Raw genomic sequence first — 22,033 nt, 5'->3', positions numbered from 1 at the left:
TATAAGCATATACTGTACCTACGTGTTATTTTTATTGTAATGGTGTACAATGAATATTGTACATAATATAAAATACAACTTTTTTTTGGCATGCGCTATTTATGTTTAAAAAAGTATTTAACTCAACTTTGTGATATGTTATACAATAGTATATACTGTGAACATAATACAGTTGTTTTTAGGTTTTTTTTTTAAAATTGGATTTTATGAATATAATTGGAATTGGAATACCGCATTAAAAACTCATTTTTATTCAACATTTGATTGTATCGTTTTGTGTATTTTTGAAACAGAAATTTTATTACAAATTAAAATTAACTAATAAATGTGGTATTACAAACAACAACACGATATAATAATAATTTACTATAAAAAAGATAACATATAAATTAAATATGCATTTAAAAAATATTTACATTAAGAAAATGCGTGCAAAATAAATAAAAAAAAAAATTATCGTTTGATAGCGTATTATTTCCTTTTTTTTTTTATCTTGCGTAATAATTTAGTCATATTATATTATTATATCTGTAACTATATAAATAGTAACTCACCTACTTAAACATTTCATTATGCCATTAACACATAAATTGTACGGTAAGTGGTTTTACCTATATCACGGTTAAAACCCGAATCTATTGAAATACATTGTTTAATATTTATTACACGCATAATGCTCTATAGAAAAGAAAAAAAAAATTCACGACGACAGAAAAAGTAAAATAATAATATATAATTATTTCTGTTTGTAAAAATAGTAGGCATCTATATATAGGTAAATCATCTATATATATATATATATCATTACCTATAGTATATACATCACAATATCTTTTTTCCTATAGTCTCTATAATATATATATAATATCATATATACACATCTATATATAAATACGTAATCATAGTTTGTACACGAGCGCTAAACAACTAAAATATCGTAAACCTAAAGAATAATAAATCAAGAATGAGAGTAAAAATAATAATTAAAGTAATAATAGTAAAAATGTAACGTAGACACGACGTGGAAAATAATTATATCATATACATATTATAATATTACGATCACAGGCTATACGGATATTGTAGTAAATATTCGATCAGTTCGTTTGGCAGAGACGTGGGCGTGATGGTGATGAGACGCTTGTGCCGGTTGATGACCAGCCGGGCCATGTGCTTCAGCGACGGGAACTCGGTGTCGGTGGTCTTGACCATCGGCCGGCGGAGGTTCATCCACGAGAAGAACTGGCCGCACTGGTCGATCCACACGGGGTACACGAGCATCTGGCGGATGGCCCCGATCCGGGACAGCCGCACGTAGTAGTCGATCAGCTCGATCGGACACCGGAACTTCGGGACGCGGAGGGCGTCCGCGCGCCGCGGCATCGTGTCCAGCCCGAACGCGCCGTCCGCGTACGTGAACCGGACGCTCATCAGCCGGGGCTCGCCGGCGCGACCGGTCTGCACGTCCATCGTGAACAGGTGTTCCGAGTGTCTGGAATCCCGAACGCAAAACCGGCCGGCGGGCATGCCGACCAGCGATTCCGCGGCCCGCGCTTGTGCCCCGGCGCCCTCGTAGTACCAACCGGACGCCCGGAGTCGGTCGACAGCCGTAGACAGCACGCGGAGGTCACGGGCGCCCGAGGCGTCCGACGTGGTGGGCGACGCGACCGAAGCGGCGGCGGCGGTGGTGACGTCGTCGTAGTCGTCGTCGTCCGCGTCATTCGCGTAACCGATGCGCCTGCTGGCGAGATGCACCGCGGTGGACCCGACGGCGGTCGTACACGGCTGCAGCGTCGTCGCGACGGCCGCGGTCGTGCCTGCACTAAACCGGGAATCCGACGGTTCCGCCTGCTGCTGCTGCTTAATACGCTTGCACGATACCACCCGGCCGCCGGCCAGCGTTAGCTTGGACCGTTCTCGAGACAGCGCGTGATTGATGTGCATCTGGTACAGGACCACGTTTCGTTGTTCGCACGCCCACCTGTCCCACAACCGGATCCAGCAAGCCTGCAATCGCATTGACTTGTCCGCGTCCTGGAGCACGGCCGCGGGCGATGCAACAACTGCAGCGCTGCCATTGTTCCCGTTATCCGGCCGGCCCGTTTCCCAGCACGAAGTGTTTAACATCTTCTGCCCATGGCCCATACACCGAACTGCGGCCGACGACAATGACTCGCGCACGGAAGTAGTGCCTGTACGATCGCCGCCACTGAAACAATATCGATAACAACCGTATAAATAATGATAGGTATAGGTAATAATGAATTATATAGATAAATACCTAATTACGACACACACGCTATACTATATATTATATTGGTTCGAGGGCGGATACAGTGGTCCTAAACGGGGGGGGGGGGGCAATTTGTTAGTTATCAACTAAAAAAAGGTAATCATCTATTTAAAAAAAAAATTTTTATTGGAATATATGATACTTAAAATAAACGGGAGGGGGGGAGCGATTGCCCCAATTGCCTCCTTTGTAACCGCCTTTATTAATTATTATAATACGATTCGCGGCTCCAGTCAACAATATACGATGTATATGGTAATAGTTATGTGCGATAAAATTTTAATAATAACGATAAAACGATCGTCTATCGAATATCGATCGTTATTTCCGTCGAGTCAAACTCGATTTATAATAATAATAACAATCACGAGCGCTGAGTAAAAACTATGAAACAACCAGAGAAGTATCGTGCATTATTGTTTGTACCGAGAACGAAGCCCTTAAAATTTGGAAGCCTTATCACGTGCGGTCTACGGGCCCCGGTATTGATTTCGGCACGACATCGCAAAAGTCGCATGACACGCTCGGGTAATTATTATATGCGCATAGCAGCACTGACCAACAATTAAAATATTATATACCTGGTATATGAATTAGATTCATTCAGTTCCTATTATACTCATGTTTCGATTTTCTAAACGTATTACATTATAAAATATGAAATACTTTTATTATATATAGGTATATAAAAGAAAAACAGGCGTTTTTTATGTTCTAATTTTGTGACGACAGTATTTGACTTTTCCAATTTTTTTTTCACACATATGTTCCAAATACCCTCATCCTGAGCGTCACCACGTCGTCCGATTTTTATTTTTTTTAAAGATTACGTGTGTGTTTTAGCGTGTCATTTAAATTAAACGATTTTTTTCACAAAGTTGTTCCAATATTATACTCCTACGAGTAAATCATTCTTATTATTTACAATTTAATTTTACTTGTCATATCAGTTATAAATATCATAAATTAAGTTAAATTATAAAAAATATTGTATATTACATGGCAAGGCTTTAAATAGTTTAATTATAATAAAAAACCAATATTTATTACGAATCGATTATTTAACACACGAGCGAAGCCGGGTTATTCAGTTAATGTACGCATAGTAACGACTATATTATAATACATAAAGTATACGGATTGTATTTTTAGTGACGGAAGTGCGTAGATAACGTAATTTATAAATAATTATTGACTATAGGTTACAACCATCACGAATCACGATAGACGCTTTTTTTTTGTTTATTAATAAACAAAGTCACTGAAATTCACACGGTCACACGTACATTTTTGTTAATTATCAATTATCATATCATAATAATATGTATTATGCACCTATATGTATATTGTATGAACTATATGTTGTGTAGCAGTTATTATTATATATTTTTACGTAGGTACCGCAAAATATTTAACAGTACGTATTTGATTTGGATTGTGCTGTTAGTATCAGATTTGCAGACAGCGTCGGAATAATATATTTTCGAACATTTCGTTCAGATTTCCGGTAAAACGTGGGTTTAACGTGATTACGCCGCCGCCGACGCGGAATATAATTTTTCATTTGTAAGTGGAAAAGCACAAAAACAAATATTTGTATATATACGCGAGGATTTTATACATAGTAACACAATAATAATAATTTTATAATAATATATCTAAATATATAAATATGTAACACAACATGATTCCACCAAACAGGCTTGCCTCCTTTTTTGTTATGCATTTATTCAAAATTTGATTTTTGGAATATTTAAATATACTTTAAAACCATATTTTCAGCCTTGAGATTTTTTTGTAAAATATAAGTAGGTAATATAGATTTACAAACTTCTGTTTTTCAAATGAAAACCCTTTTTTCTACTGTAAATTAATTAGTGGATATTTTTTCTGAAAAATGTTATGTATCAAAGGCAAAATTCAAACGATTAGCTTTTGAGTTATTTAGCTTCGTGTCTGCGGATAATAGGTCCACGATAATAGAGTTGGAAGATGAGGGCTATATATAGTGACTTGTATATTTTAATAATTACCTAATACTAATCTATCAACATTTATAATTTGTAAAATAGATTCAAGTATAATAACACTAGATCCAATATTACATCTGATTTATATTTTTCTAAAACCATTTATTAATTATTTTATTTATAGACTTTTATTCTTTGTATAAATATTTTAATAACTATAAAATTAGGTACTCGTTTGAATTTTGATTTAGGTAAATCAATTTTTTTTAAAAAATCATCGATTAAACAATTCACAGTAAAAAGAGTTCTTATTTGAAAAACAGAAGTTTGTACCGCCGTCCGCCACAGAACATTTTTTAAGTAGAAGACAAATCTTAAGAATTCATAAGAATATCGTAATTATAAGTATTTTATACTGTATAGTCAGTAATTAAATTCTGAATTTTTAACAAATTCGTTATTAAAGGAAAAAAGGGGTGAGTATGCTTGGTGAATCACTCTGTACATACCAAATACCTACTCTACACAATACGTATTATGTATAATTTAATGGAATACGTATACATACATACGCTTCCTTCCACCTTCGTATTATGCGTTATGTAAATTGAATATAGGCACATCAAATATTCACATGTGTACGGACGTGGAGACTTTCGCGTCTTCTCACGACGATATACGATGAATACGGAGAAAATCTGATAGACGTCAGACGTGTAATATATATGGTAGTACATCACGCGATTGGATTTAAAGCGACGACGTGCATGCGTATACGGAACATAATTTGTTGAAAAATCGTTTTCAGAACATTTCATCTGATATTTTTTATGTGCACCTACGCTGCACTATACGTATTATTGTCGAGTATATTTTAGATAATGTGGATAGTGTCAATAGACAACCATCCAAACATTTTGCCAATATTATGATTCGTTATTATTAATTAGTTCACCGGAACTGTCAATAGACTATACACGTTGTCGTGAATCATGCGATGAAAAAAAAATACAAAAAAAAAATAATAATAAATATATTAAACAATTATAATGATGTTTGATTATGAAGTAGACACTTCTATCCTACGCAATTTACGTTTTGTCACCAGAGTATAATTATGCATTGCAATACAACGTTACCAAATTTAGTTATAAATGAATAAATGAACATTTTACCATTTGTTACAAAATTAAATGAAATTAAAATAATTTATATTCTGATTTGTGGGTAGCGGTGGTGGCCTCCCAACGCTCACGTTGCGTGACGCATGCATTACAATACAACGTTGTCTAATTTGGTCAAAAATAAACGTTGCCAAATGCAACCAAATTTTATGAAACTAAAATAATTTATTTTCTGATTTGCGGCTAGCACCGACTGTCTATAGTTATTCTGATATATAGCGTGACAACTGACGAATATCAGGAATTTAGTTGAGACAGGTATGGAGGTCTATGGTGGTTAATGGGTGGAGGGGTGGAGCCACGGCTTCTCAGACCTGAAAATTTTCCTACAATAAAGAAGACGTGTTTTTTTTTTGTAAGATGTTGACAAATGCCCCCTTCCCCCAAAAATAAAAAATATATTAAAAGACTACCCCTGTAGTAACTATAACAATGAGATTTTCTTTGTATATTTTAATTTAATTTTAGATCATGCTATATCGAATAATAAGAAATTTTTTATTTTTAACAGTCAAAATATGTATTTAAATATACTGTCAAATTATCTTTAATATAAATTTAACATTTTCTATTAATAAAATCCGTGAATCTAAAATATTATAATTCTTTTCTAATGGTTTTAACTTTTTAAGGGAGTCTAGGGACAAGCAACTAGGACACCCCATCCACGATTTCCGTTAAGGAAGCCGACTTTTACACTACAATTATTATTAGGTAGTATAATTATAAACTTTACTCAGTATACTATAATGTAAATATATTCTGTATATAAAGTATTAGGATTTGATGGTTTTAAAGTAAAAAATTCCCCGTATTATTTTTAATAAAAAAAAAACAAAGAAAAAAACCGAGAAACGGTTATGCAAAAAAAAACGAATGACCGTAAATACTTTAATTGTTCACCTAATATTTATATTATTTTGAAATAATTCTTACAATATTTTAGATTTTTAAGCTATGTCTAGACATTAAAAAAAATCTTCGACCTCTTTTAGTTTTTTTTTTTAAATTTTATTTACGTAACTGTAAATTAAAAAATATTAATTGTTCAAATTTTGAAACATACTATTTTTATTTATTATCATTGTCATTTATATACAATATAAAAAGTTCAAAGTATTTAGAATTTCAACTAATTTATAATCGTTTAAAATGTTTCGACTAGTTTATTTCAATTTATGTCGATACAATTTTTGTTTCTTGGCCAACAAAAATAAAAAAATTAAAAACTTAATATGTAAAATCCTTCATGGATTTTCTTAAAAAAAATGTCGAAAACATAAAATATTCTTAAAATGAAATATAACGATTTTTTCTAGAGACAATTATTATATAGGCTACTTGCAATATTCTAATTTATTTAATTTTTTTCCGATTTATGCTTGATAAGATTTTTAATTCTAGATATTAAGGTCTGAAAATGTAATATACATGGTTTCTTATAAATAAAAATTATCGAAAATATATAGTCATAATGGCATCATATTATATAATATATATGTACCTACATTTACGTAGTACTAAATATGTTTATGTTAAAACAACGATGGGCGACGGGAGATTAATATTCTGCAAAATCGGGCGGATATTCATATGAATACGTATATATAAGGTATACATATTAAAATATGTAATATGCGCCCGGGACGGGTGAATTATTATCATCATCAACACGAGACACCTATAGAAGCGTATATTTCGCCGAGAAATCTGTAATCGCGTTTCAGCATACTGTAATCAGTAATTACGTATACTGTCCGCGTTTGTATCACAAGCTTACTAGTATAATAAATAGTACATACATAATTCACACTATAATTCATTTTTGATCATACCTATATACTAATGTACGTTGATATACATACTCCGAACATAGTGCACAAATCATTAAACCGAGTGATCCATTCAATATAAGACGCTTATTATTTCAAAAACTATTCAATATGATGATAATATTTTTTTCATAATTTTTAATTGTTAAAAAAAATATATTTTTACTATTTTTGATAACTATCGTTTCTTAAGTTTTTACGTTTTTTAAAGTCCACATATTATTATATATTTTAATTTCTGTTTACAAATCATATACATAAAAATTAAATTTTGGACAAATTTTATAGACCGAATTACTTCAAATAATATTCTGCTTCGGGATATGAAATTAAAAATGCATCATTCAAAAGAGTAAAAAACTTAAATTAATAACGATAAAAAATAGTAAAAATATAATTTTTTCCAAAAAAAGTTTGGCTTGGAACGACTTATAATTATCTAAAAGAAATATTTTCAAATACACGTGTTTTCTGGAATGAGTGCATTATGTTAAATTGATTACCCTGTACAGTGCATCACGCAGGTATATGTTACATATATGTTCTGACCGGATTTTTTCAAATCTATATATTTTATATTTGTCGGACTCGGTAAAATAATATATAATTTTACATATAACGACGTTTGACGTTTACGACTCGAGGATTTCCAACGGCCGATATATTATTGTTAAGCAAATCTTATATTTTATTATACATAGTATTATATTAGTATTCATAATCATACTCGATGAAGTGATATTTTTGCTTAAATGTATATATATATATGCATATTTTTTAAATTATAATACATACCCTGAAATGCAACGATGAAGACGACGATACGAATAAGATATGTTGTGCTGTTATTATACTATAATTTATATCACTGCTTTATATATAGGTACGCACGTTGTATGATATAATATGCTTGTGTATTGGTATGAAGTATGAACACTGACTGACTATGTATAAATAATATGAGTGCGTTCGGATATCGAGAGGAAATTAACTATGAAGTCATTTTTATTACGCCAGACGGGATTAAAAATGTCAGGAGACTTAACGGCGGCGTCATCAACACCGAACTGTGTAATGTAGAACACAAATTATGACACTATAACAACATTAATAAAATCTACTTAAACGTCTTAAACCACGCGTCGTCGATAATGAATCCCGAGTATTCCTCCTCCTATTCTATTTTACTAAACTCTTTTGTCGCGTCCGCGTATAAATGTAATTATATCAAGTGGTAATCGTTCACACATACAAAAATCACTAATATTATTTGCGGAGTTATTTACTTATTTTAACAAGATTGATTATGTTTGACAACTATTTGAATAATACCCTATTCGAGACTATTTCGTTCTACGGGTGGTGGCAACTTTGGGTAATGCCGAAAAATAAAATGGAAAAAAGATTCAAACTTTCTTGAATTTAGAATTTTACAGAATTTCTAAATAGACTTTCCTACACATACTCTCCATTTTAATCTTAAAATAACGCCGCTGCCGTCATGTGTTGTCTTCGTCTTACAAACATATAACATAACAAATGTTCGTTCAGTAGAACGAATTTTGTGTGTAGCTTATTAGAGTGAAATGACCTATAATTAAACTCAAAGGTAAGAATATTAGGTATATCTATGTTTTCTAGTCGGTTTTTTACAATATTTTAGTTCTTGAGTAAATTATGAACATTTTTAAATATTGATTAATATTTATTTTTACAGACAACACATGCGAGTCATACTTAAAAACCACGCACGAAAAAATAAATATATTACAAAATGTTTCACAACAAAATAGCTTCCCATCTTGAGAATCCCAGGAAACCTTAATTAAAATTTACTTACGCGGAACAGATATCGTGATCTATTAAATTAGCCAAAACATAAAATATTAATAAAAAGAATAACATAACATAAAAAATTATTTTATACTTAGTTGAAATTGTTCTCGGTATGGCTTATAATTCAAAATTGTTCATATTTTTTCTTTGTTCTATCATTATAATATTGTGTTAAAATTTAATTGTGCAATGATGTACAAATTTTATAATATTTTCTAAATAAAAAATTCAAAAAATATTCAATGTTTGTGGTTGCGGACTCGAGTGACCATTTCCGGTAAACAGCAATTACATTTAAGTTTAAAAGAACACGTCATATTACTCATGTTAATACCTTTAATAAATTACTACTGCGGTGAGTAGCTACTGTAATCATACAATATTCAGTGATCGCGTCATTCAGTATTAGAAATACACATAGGTGTGCCGAATTACGCACGCACATTCGTTGTTTATGAATAATAATAATAATAATAATATAATATTAAGTATACTGTGGAAATTCACGAACCCTTTTATTTAACAGAAATAACTATAATAACTAATAAGTAAATACTAATATACTATAACTTATGATAGCTATTAATTGTTAAATATAATATTATAATATTATATAATGATATTATAATAATATTATAGTCTCGACCCTCGGGCGCAACAACGACCCGGAACAATACATGAATTGTTTCGTTATCGAATCGTATTAAATTATATCGAAATGGTTGTTTTACAATTTACTGATGTGCGATTCGTAGAACATTATGTAGAAAATAACGTTATATTTACGTACGATATACATTGCAATGTATTCACATGTTGCGCAGGAATTTGTTTTTCGTTATGCTTTTTTTTTTTTTTACTTATCCGCGTGATAATCGACGTTAAATTGGCCTAATTACTAATTAGTAATTCTCGAGAGCCATTCTTGATTATTAATTATTATTATCGTTTATATATTTTTATAATCTATTCGTGGGAAACAGATATATACAATCAAGCTGTAAGAATAATAATGATAAGTTTCATTCATAATTCAACGCCGTTACGACAATTTTTCTCCTCAGTGAAAGTTTAATGTAATAATAATTAATGACTGTAATACGACAGCCAAACGACGAACGCATATAATATACGCGGGAGAAAGCAATTTCGTAGAACTCTTAATGGAAATTAATGACTTGACTTTTGTTAGTGTAAAATTGCAAGTGCGCCTGCCTCAAATGATGCTTCAAATGCATTATAAAATTGTGATTACAATTTTAAGCACGTTTCGGCAAACAAGAAAAATATAATATTGAAAACATGCGAATATATTTTTGAAAAGGAAAAAATAAATTAACATTGAAAGTAAAATTACCGTAACCAGGTGTTGTTTCCAGTGCACCGAATGTTGAAGACAAATTAATACAACATAATAATATTATCCATCAACTTAAATGTAACAATGGTATACGCGTGGGAAGTGGACTCGTATATATATATACCTAAATACTGGTGGCGGACTTTTCATATATTATTCTTCGAACTCAGAAACCCTCGAGATTTGTGTCTGCCGTCCTGATGATTATATGTACGATTAAAATGAAAAAAGTAATTTCAACTGCACTAAAAAATCACGACCTACAATATTTATTTAGAGAAAACACTTTTCTATGCTATAATCATACCACCACAGCCCACAGTCAGTTGAAATAAGTTGAATAGACTATACAGTTGTGATGTTCTTTTTAAATCCACGTACTTATAATACTTGATATAATTCAGATTTAGTTATATATTGTACAGGCGTTTTATAAGATAAATACCTTATAGTAAAGTTAAATAAAATATTTAATCACGGTTTAGAGCATTTATTTTTTTAGCTGACAAATGTTTTTAACCAAAATAAATTTAACTCGTTAAAAACTAATATTTATACACAACTATTTTGAATAATGATAGCCAAGATGATAAGATTTTTGATAAGTTAACTGCTAATAACCTATTAAGGTAAATAAATATTAAGTTTTTTAATAATTTTTTTTTTCAATATTATAATGTTTTAGATTTTTATAAAATGTATTTGTTTTTACATTTTATGGACTCATTAACTATAGGTTTAGCTAGCGATTTAAAAAACCGTGTTGTTTTTTAAACATTGAAAATAACTTGAAATAAACCAAAAAATTCATTTTCTAAAAGCATTTTGTTTTTTAAAAAACCAAGGTTGAAAGTATGTAAGAGTACCTAATTTTGTTTTTAACTTTGTTATAAATAGTTATTTTGAGAAAAGTAAAAACCTAGAATGTTTCATGGTGTCTACGATTCAAACCATCATCTTGTCAAAATTGAAAATTTTTAAATAGTTAAATATTTTGTACAAATTATTACATTTTAAGTGCATAAATAGTGCATTATATTGTGATTTCTTAATACTATAAATTATAATAACTTGGAAGCTTTTTAAAATTATAGGATTTGTAGATAAAAAAATACAATTTAATTAGAAATAGTCTATTTGAGGATTAATTATAACTTATAAGTTATGAAAAATCCATTGTCCGTTATAAAAACATATAGATATAGATTAGGTATAGATACATAATATATTGTATTTTAATTTAAATTATATTATTCATGTTTAATTTGAAGTAGCATTAACAATGTTAAAGATAAAGCACAAATACACGTTCTGGGAATCACGATTCCGGAGGTATTAAAAAGAACGTGAACGTAATATATTATACATATTAAGTAAACATACTAATATATATATATATATACTATGAAATATTTATAAGCCTATTCAGAGGTTAAAATGTAAATAAATAAGTTGTTTAAATAATTTTCTATCAGCATAAAATAGTTGTAATAACACTAGACTGCACCTGTTTTAAGGGAATCGTGATTCCGAGAATGTGTATTTGAGTTTTATCTTGAACACGTTAAGGCTACTTCAATTTAAACATAAATAATATAATTAAAATACAATATATGTAACTATACCTAATCTATATCTGTATATTTATATATTAAACAATACATTTTTCACTGTTAAGGTTTCTTCCAAAATAAACATAAATAAAATAATTTAAATTTAAATTCATTAAATATTATATGTATATAAACCTCCTTATCTTTATTCTTTACATTTATAAAGTACCTACAACGTTTTATAACTTAAAATTAAGCATACTAATTAAATTGTTTTTTGTCTACAAATTCTACGATTCCTACAAGTTATATCAAGTCACTATCAATTAATTTTATAGTAGTATTTACAAATTACAATATAGTGTATTTTAAATTTAAACGTTATTGACTTATTTCGAAAAATCTTACATACAACTAAATCTACACTGTTTTAGCATATGATAAAAAAAAATGAAAAAGTGTCATTTTTCTTGTCGTTTTGTTTCTGTAATAGTTTCTGCACTCTAACCATATACGAGGGAGACAGAGAGTTACACCATATTATGGATACCTTGGGTTCATATTTCTCGGGAATTTTAATCAATATAATATTATACATAGTAGAGAAAAGTTAGGGTAAAACGATTCTGTGTAAAATAAACAGGCACAGGCGAGAACATTAGGGGCATTCACATTTCATTTACGTACATATATAAGTACGTCAACTGTAATTTCAATAATTTAAAATTTGAAAACAAAGATGAGTTATGGCAATTAAAAGTAAGGTTCTGCGACCTTTAAAGTAGAACACGGCGTACTATATTGTTTTTTTTGCATTTATAATATATAATTTTTTAATTCATTTATTTTAATGAAAATTTACTATTTATACAAGATTGTAGGCCCAGGTGAGTTTTCTATCGAAACAGTAGACCGAGATATTTTACTTAATTTGCGTGTGAAATGGTTGCGTTCTCGAATTTTATGTGAGGATAGTCACCAAGACAGAGGCAGAAAGTGACGTGAGATAATTTGGAGTCGTTTAATCTATAGATTTTCAAATATTTGAACCAATGGGGTTAAGGTGTTTAGATAGTTTTGGAGTAGGTCACTCGCTTCAAAGGGGTCTTGACTGGATGAAAGGACTGCGGTACCGTCAGCATATGTCCCGATTTAGGTATTTTCAGTTGTAGGAATTTATGTAGTATAATATAATATATTTATATTTTATTAGAAAGTAGTGTAATACACTTATTTTCGAAAAAACGGATACATTTGGATATTTTGTCCGATTACCAGTATTAGCATGTTAACATTAGCAATGTGGACCACACATGGTGGAGTTTGTGGAAAGTAGCATGTTTGGCTTGGAAACTAAATTGGAAGTTGGGAAGGGTGTTTTGTTAAAGTGCAAAAGTTACGAGTTCCTTGAGAAGAAATTTTTCAAAAATTTTTCCAAACGCGGACAGAAGACTGATTGGTCAGTAAGATTCAGGCACATCAGGTTGTTTTCCTGATTTGAGTATAGTTATATAAGTGCTGACTTCCAAGTGGTTGGTAAATAAGATAAACGAAATATGGCATTAAAGATGTAGGTGAGAAGAATGATAGTTTTTGATGAAAGTTTTTAACTGTTTTGTTGTTTATGAGAACTTGACCAAATGATTTATTATTTTTGAGTTTTTAAACAATTGATAAAACTTCATTAGAAGTGGTGAATTTTCAATGTTTACATCTGAAAACTGAAGTTTTGATTTCGTATGGCCTGTGCCCTGTTTTAAACTACGTTCTTTAATATACTGATGTCATTTCTACAGTAATAAAATTGTCAGTTGACAGTACCTACTATTAATGTTTACTCTTATGCTCCCTATATATTTATTTTTTAAATTGACAATTGTGATTAATAAATATGTTTTTGACAACGTGGTTTGTATAACAACAATTTAATTTAAAATAAATAAAAATAATACTATGATATAATTAGTACCAGAAATATATAAAGTCTTAAAAATCCGAAACATATATTAAAATATATCAACTGAGACAATTATAATACATTAGTTTTAAAGAATTAGAATAACTTTTGCAATATTTAAAGGAACAACTATAAAAGTTTTCTCGATCCAATCATACGTTTTTGGAAAATATCCATAATTCATAAGCCCGTGAAATATGAGTAAAACACAAAACAATGCCTGGAAGTGGCAACGTATTTTATAGTTAAATAATAAATATCGCATGAAATTAAGAATTTACTACATGTACAGAGTATAATATCTAATAAATATTATAAGTCATATAAAATACTTCAATTTTATGGGTATGATAATCGTGTGATGCACAGCGTATGTAACGAGTGTCGCAGGCATACATTTTAGGTCGTGTAATTTAAATTTAATTCTATCAATAATATTATAATAGAACAATTTTTAAAAATATTTATCTTGATTTTGTAATTAAAAAAAATATTTTTTTTTACCTAATTTAACAAACATCAAAATGATATATGAACAATAAATTATGCATATTTAAATGGCAGTTTTAATAATTCTCTCATAATATTAAAATATAATTATTTATATTATTACGAGAACGTCTTACCCGCATGTGTTTTTCCGTCTTACTAATGCATATCATAACAAAATATACGTCTAGTAGTTCCAATTTTGTGAGTTTAGCTTAAATATTAGAGTGAAATGAATTATTATCAAATTTAAAGGTATCAATACCATTTGAGTTATTTCGTCAGTTTTTTACAATAATTTATTTTATATGTAAGTTATAAGCATTTTTAAATATTAATAAAATTACATACTCATAACTCGCTTAAAAATTAAAATATAATTTAAAAAACTAACGAAATAACACAAATAATATTCTTGCCTAAAAGTTTGATAATCGGTCAATTCACTCTAATATCAAAACTAAAAGTACACTATTGAAACTGGTGAACGAAAATTTACTATGTCGTACGTGTGTAAGATGGAAACAACACATGTGGGTGCGACATCCTCTTAAAGGGATTAGAAGCGGTGATTTTCTGTTTTGTCTAACTAACACGCAATATAGGATTATAGACGTGTGCATACGTATTTCCAACGTACCGATTGAAAATAAATAATGAAGCGATAAGAATTTTGAAAACAGATTTGAATTTATCATCAAGTCTTCGTGAGATCGACTTTCCCACATTTTTGATTTTAACTTCTGCAAAAATTGAAATATATTAATTTTTCAATAATTTTTTTTTTTTTAATATACGTTTTTAGAATTGTGGAGGATAATATCAAAAATATGGGAAAAGCGATGTTAAGCAGACTTGATGACAAATCTGTTTTCAAAATTCTTATCGCTTCATTCTATCAATCGATCAGTTGGAAATAGAAGACGTCTATTGCACATACTCGTATGTTAGATAAAAACAGAATATCACCGCTTATAATCCCCTTAATAAATACCAAGATAGTTCGAGATACTAATGCGGAAAATCATTTATTTTATTTCTGTAAGAATGTACTGAGATTAGCTAGTATTAATATCTGTTTTATTGAATATTGTTTTAACAATACTTACGTTACTTGAAATATTTCAGGTTTCAGTAATAGCAACCTAACCAACCTGGTACAATCTAACTTAACTAAGCTACGCCTATAATAATAATAAAATAAAATATAATTATTATTAAATTTTAGTCTTTTGTACACGTTAGAAGTTGACTATAGTCTATAATATAATATTATATTATAGCCTATAGGTATATGTATAAGATATTTAGATATAGGAAGTTTTTTTCTAAACAAAACTGTTAATGTATGTAGCCATGTGGGTTAAATAATTGTGGATTAAGAGCTGATTTTCCTAAAATATTACATATTACAATAATTTTAAAGGGTCATTATGGTTTTTTCGACAACTTTTATATTTTTCTCAAATTCTATTAATATTATAATATCTAGGTACACTTACAACTTGCGGTTGCGTCATGTTTTGTGTACATTGTTTCTAGAACGGAAACCGTTGACGAATCAATGAGCAATTTTTAAATATTTTGACGATTTTTTTTTATGCCAAAGATTATTTGTATAGTGTATATTATCATGATATATGTATTGGTATTATGTTAAAAACTACACTTCCATGAATGATAGTGCAGTATATAAATCAAAATAGTTGATTTGCATTCTTACTCGTTTTTCAAAATGATAAACGGACACTTTGAAAAATGAAAATAATTTGGTAATAACTGCAGGGTCACGGATACTATTGTACGGAAAAAATAAAATAGATATATTTTACAAGATGAGATAAGATTAAATTGTTCAAAAGTTAATCCTAAAAGAAATTCACAAATCCTGAACACAGCACGAAAATAAAGTAATAACAAAATGTATTTAAATTTATAAGTTTAGTCACAATTTATACACACATTTTCATTTTTAGAAACCAATAATTGTAAGTATTTATAACATGTATATTTTACCTTATGATATTAAATATTAATGACTAAGTATTTATTTATTTCTGTTGGAAATCTAAAATAAAACTATAGGGTTACACAGATAACCTACCTATTTAATGTGTAATAATAAATCATGTAAAATTTATATATTTTATTGCCATTTTAAATACTACAAACTATCCGCCATATCAACTGTTATTACTATCTATAATAATATAAACAGTTTCGCGGTTTTTATTTTTTTGATATGACCGTATAATGTTCTACAACCATCCAAAACTAGTAAGACAGTCTTCCGCTAATTACAAAGATAAGGTTGTTCAGTGAATCAAAAACATTTACTTCAAAACCTCATAAAGTCATAAATATCCAGTTGTCACTATATAAAAATCCGATTCTAGTTAAACAAAATAGTAATATTATTTATTCTGTATCAAATTTCATATATACTACATATAGCTAGGAATGTTATAAAATGTTGCATAAGACCTACTCATCTGCTATCAAAACTTCTTTTATGCTTGACTACATTTTTATAAGACATCAAATTTCAAAGATATTTTTGATATTTTTGTTACACTATAAAGTTCATTCTACTGTTTTACAAAAACCTTCATAATTTTTCTGTCTTCTGTGTACCTAGTATTTATTTCCATATTGTTTTATTTTACACAAATTTGTCATTTGTATCAACGTGTATAAAATAAATAACAAAGTAACTGCAATAATGAACGATAACCGTAAAACGTATTTTTAAATTATATAAACATTTCAAAAAAATCTTAAATATTGTATAATAATATGAATTTATCGATACTACTATGTGATAGATAAAATGTCGGTACAATAACATATAATAATTTAAAAAAAAAAATGAATTTAATTTGACCGACCTAAATCGTATACATTATGTTCACGTTCTATTTGATTTAAGTGAGTGATATTTATAAAATATGAACTAATACTGATAAGTGATAAATGATAATAATAATATGGCTATCAACTATGTATCTTATTTATACATTTTTTAACCAAAATAATCTTGTCATAAATAAATAGTATTCTGTTCTATAATAGGTAGGTAAACCTACATAATTTATATAAAAATTAAAAGCCGTGTACAATTTTAAATTGCCGTGTAAAATGTAGATACTTACTACCGTAAGGTATTTGTATCAAAAAAGTAGACTATCAATAAATAATATTATATTATTGTAATAATGTACTCATTCAAAAAATCATAATTAATCGTACTAAAAAAACGGCAAGTACGATAAATTATGTTACATTTTATGTATATATTATGTTTAACCTCATATTAAAGCTTAATATTTAACATTGTAACACCAAATAATCTTGGATATTATATGATTTTGAACTTAACCCTCCCTCTAAATCCACAATGGTGCACAAGGCACAACAGAATCTTAAAATAATATTTGTTTTTTAATAATCTTATAGTAAAATCACTCATAAATAATAATAAAATATAAAACCAAACCAATATCACAAACCCTCTAAAATTTTTATAATAACTGTTTTACTCTAACACGACTTAAAAATCATAAAACGACATTACGTGAATGCGTTTTATCAATATTACGCGTGAGTCATAAGAGAACTCATAGAACAAACAAATATTACACTAAATACTGACATCCTCTTAATGTATATAAAAAAAGTCATAATAGGTAATTTATGTTATCTTCTTCCATGAAATACGATAGGTACATATACCGTGAAACCTCTAAATATCGGACTCTCAGTCGCTGAAATTCTGTCCGCTATTCAGAAGATTTAATTTGTAAAAAGTTTTTAGTTTGTTTCTAAAAAAACTCGAAAAAAACGTTCGCTATTTGGAGGTGTCTGTTAGGGAAGGTTTTACAGTATTTAATAATATTATAAATTATTAGGTAATTACTTAATTAAGTAATATAATAAATTAAAATACTTAATTTGTTTATAAAATATATTTTTTTTTTGACCAACTTAGTTATCTAACCTAACCATAATTTTAGAAGTCTTACAGGTATATAGTACCAATAATAGTATCTATATAGTATATAGGTGCACACGCATACACAATTAATGAGAATTAAGTAATAAAACAATTTTTAAATTTTCCTTCCTTTTAATGGACGTAATTTCGGAATCTTTTTTGTGTATCAATGGTAAAAAAATATTATGTATAGTGAATAGTGGTTCTTAATAATTAGATAAGTCATAATACGTGATAACACTTTTATTTATTATAATGTTGTCTTATTTACTTCGAACGCCTTGAACAGTATAATATTATAAATAACCTAAAGACCTGAGATTTAAAGCAAATATGTACGTTATGCTTTTCTTAGAATTCATAACTAGTGTTATTATGACGTTAAGATGGCTTAGTTGCACATTTCAATAATTACTCCACTTGATACATGCATTACCTAATGTAACTATTAGTTTTGTATAACAAGCTAGTGGAAAACTGAAAAACATATTGCCTAATCTTATGCCATTAAAATGTAAAACAAACATCTTAATTCAAAATACTGACAAATCCAACGCATACTGAACAAAAACGATAAAATAAACAACGTAAGTCGTAACTAATGTTTGTTAAAGTGTATTTAGATTAAGTACCATAAATTGACACTTATTGAACTTCATGGTCATTTGACTCATATTATCTTCAATTGGGTACCATCAAGTTATTTTTTATTTTAGTTACACGAATTAAACGTGATTTATTAACGATATCTATGTTAATTATTAATACAATAGATTCGTTATAACTATATAATATAATACAATTGTAACATTAAGGCATTCCGTATTAACTATTGTAACATTATGTAGACACAAATCACAAGTGTTTTAATCATAGTGGATGAATTCAGCAGGTGGTGGTTAAAATTCATATATGTGTATAGAATCATCAGTTATCCATTTATAATGTAGTAAATAAGATTTAATTTTTAACTGTATAGTAAATAATAAATAATTGGCGAGTATTAACAGGCCCCTTATAGTAATAAATGTATTTTTCGATTAAAACATGTAAAATATGTCGTGCAGTGTGATACCTGCGATATCGATATAATGAAAAAAAAATAAAAACGAATAAAATCTTAATACCTGTAGTGCGTGTTTGTAGTCCGTAAAAAAAAAAAAACACCGATAGATTTATAAGTCGTTGTCGAACCGAAGAGTGTGAAAAGATAAAAGAAGTGTATTCTTCGGCAGTAGTATCGGATTAAGTCGAGTGCGCATCGAGTAGGCTATATTGTTAGACGGAAAAACGATAAAAAAAAAAAAATACTCAAACGATTCAATAAATTTTAATTGATAACCGCCGCACTATTGTTATAATTTAAACAAAAACAATAATAATTTTTTATTATTAAACATTTTTCACATAACACACTGTGCAAACGCGTGGGCGGAAACGGAAACGTGCGCCGGCACAACGACGAAATGTATACGAAACAACATGATATTATTTTCGACGGACGGGCCGGTTTGAATGAACCACGCGGAGACGGTTCGCGTGCCGGTCCAGTACTGACTACAGTATTATATAGTGGCGGTTCTTTACCACCGGCGTGGCGGTGTCTCCGATGTCGTCCGTCCGTCGACCGACCCGACAATCGCTGCTCCGCACGCACACCGTAGTACGGCACACTACGGCGGCCGGACGGCGCGCGCGCGCGCACGCACACGCGTCGTACGTACGACAAACGGCCGTCGCCGCAGCAGCTGCCTCGGGAACGGCGGCGGTGGTGGTAAACGAAGACGACACGGGCCGTAACTAAAATTACAGAAATACCGAGACTCGAGAGTGGTAAAATGGGACGGGTGTTTCGAACGCGACGGCGAAGCATGCGGACCACGAGGAGTCCACCGCGTCGTTGTCTGGTGGCCGAGGAATGTAAGGCAACACGGGCGGCGCGTATATAATATTGCCACCCCCTGACCACGCCGGGTGTGTGGGCGTCGCGGCGGGGCGCACGAGTGTGCCGGCGCGGGCGGAGGAGCGGTCGCCGGCGGGGAGCGGGGGGGGGGGGGGGCGAAGGGGGCAGAGAATTCGGCGCGTTTTAGTGGCTGGTTTTCATGGCTGGCGATGATGTTGTCGGTCCGTGAGGAAATAAACACAATACGATATATTATAGTGTATAACGTTATATCGATACCTATATAATACGCATTATACGTCACCATACACCCATATAGAAATATGTTTTTGAAAATGTATAATGTAACACACTATAGTATATTATTTGTACGGAATTTGATTTTTTCAGTCTATATTTTTCATGCTCGTTTTGTTTGGACACACGTTGCATTTCTTTTTTTTGTGTACGTGTTGAGCAGCACCCCGTATACAATTTGTTATCAAATGTTGTTAATGTAGTAAATACATTTTTCTTCTGCTCCTTCGAATAAAAAAAAACGAATTAGAACATTCTTTTTTTTTTTATTTAAGCAACAAATGTAAGCGTACAATACGTCCTTGGTTATGACTAAGAACGTTAGTCCTTACTTCAGGCCCGACGTCAACGTGGTTATAGGTACTGTGTTTTACAGGTATTTAATAGTTGCCACCACATTCGAAATAAAATTATATTAGTTAATAAATTAATTAATTATATATATTTACGTGTATAAACATTTTTGAAATACAATATACATATGAACTTAATATGCAACAACATACACTAAGATTGAAAAAAAAAACAAAACAACACTTTACAGGATTAAAAAAATATATTTTGACGAATTTAGATCTTTTTAATGAAAAAATTTGTTAATTTTTAAAGATCCATGTCTTAATTTCTATGAATATGTACGGTTAAACAACCGTGTTAAATACATAAGCCATTACATTAAATTTAATTTTTAAAGGGGAAGGAGTAACATTAAGCACCCTAGCTATGATATTTTTAAATCTAGGTGCCTATATACTTATATAGGTTAAATTATATGAATAGATATTTTATTTTATTTTTAAATACCAGTAAGTATTACAATTACATATTTTACGTCATGTCTTGTATGCTGTATCCCTTCCGAAACGGTGATATAATAATAATATGGTATTGTAGGTGTAATGTTTTTTTTCGAATAGAGATAAATCTTTTAATTAATTATTAAATCTATTGAGTTAAATATTTTATTTCCCAACCATAATGTGTAGTAAACTAGCGAATCGTGCAAAAGTTCTTAGCAATTTTATAAAAAAAAAGTTGTATTATAAATATATGAAAAAGAAAAAACACTCAAACTGGCTAATAAATAGTAATAATGATTCATAGATTACTATAATATTCTATGGCACACTGCAGTTAAATGTTGCAGCTAAGTGTTAAACAAAAACACCAAATCAACCGTTTATTTTTTGAAATGTAAAAGAAGTTTTATCGCTGCACTATACAATATCAATTCACATAATCATATAATATTTTTTTTTAACATATTAATTTAAATATTATGAGATATTGATTATTAAATGATACTATAAACTTTATAGTATAAAGTATACCTTAAACGGCTTAAACAGACGGCCAGATTTTAGC

At 29.8% G+C, this 22,033-nt stretch overlaps 1 protein-coding gene across 2 annotated transcripts; it reads right to left on the bottom strand.

The window, feature by feature from the left end:
- Positions 1-259: 259 nt before the first annotated feature.
- LOC132932278 (cytokine-inducible SH2-containing protein-like) lies at positions 260-20,240 on the bottom strand. Of its 2 annotated transcripts, none has more exons than XM_060998567.1 (2): positions 19,596-20,240; positions 260-2,209 (listed from the first exon to the last, which is right to left on the bottom strand). In XM_060998567.1, the coding sequence occupies exon 2, from the start codon at positions 2,143-2,145 to the stop codon at positions 1,063-1,065; it is 1,083 nt and encodes a 360-aa protein (XP_060854550.1). In that variant the 5' UTR covers positions 2,146-2,209; positions 19,596-20,240; the 3' UTR covers positions 260-1,062. The 2 variants fall into 2 exon arrangements, with proteins under 2 accessions (XP_060854550.1, XP_060854551.1); XM_060998568.1 differs by lacking the exon at positions 19,596-20,240 and adding an exon at positions 8,075-8,347.
- Between the last annotated feature and the right edge of the window lie 1,793 nt (positions 20,241-22,033).

Source organism: Rhopalosiphum padi, chromosome 1 (assembly GCF_020882245.1).
Source record: "Rhopalosiphum padi isolate XX-2018 chromosome 1, ASM2088224v1, whole genome shotgun sequence".
Lineage (NCBI taxonomy): Eukaryota > Metazoa > Arthropoda > Insecta > Hemiptera > Aphididae > Rhopalosiphum > Rhopalosiphum padi.
This window is presented reverse-complemented; position numbering and strand designations above follow the sequence as displayed.

What these genes read in the sequence shown, in the direction of transcription:
- LOC132932278 (XM_060998567.1), bottom strand. Translation starts at nt 2,145, where the DNA reads ATGGGCCATGGGCAGAAGATGTTAAACACTTCGTGCTGGGAAACGGGC.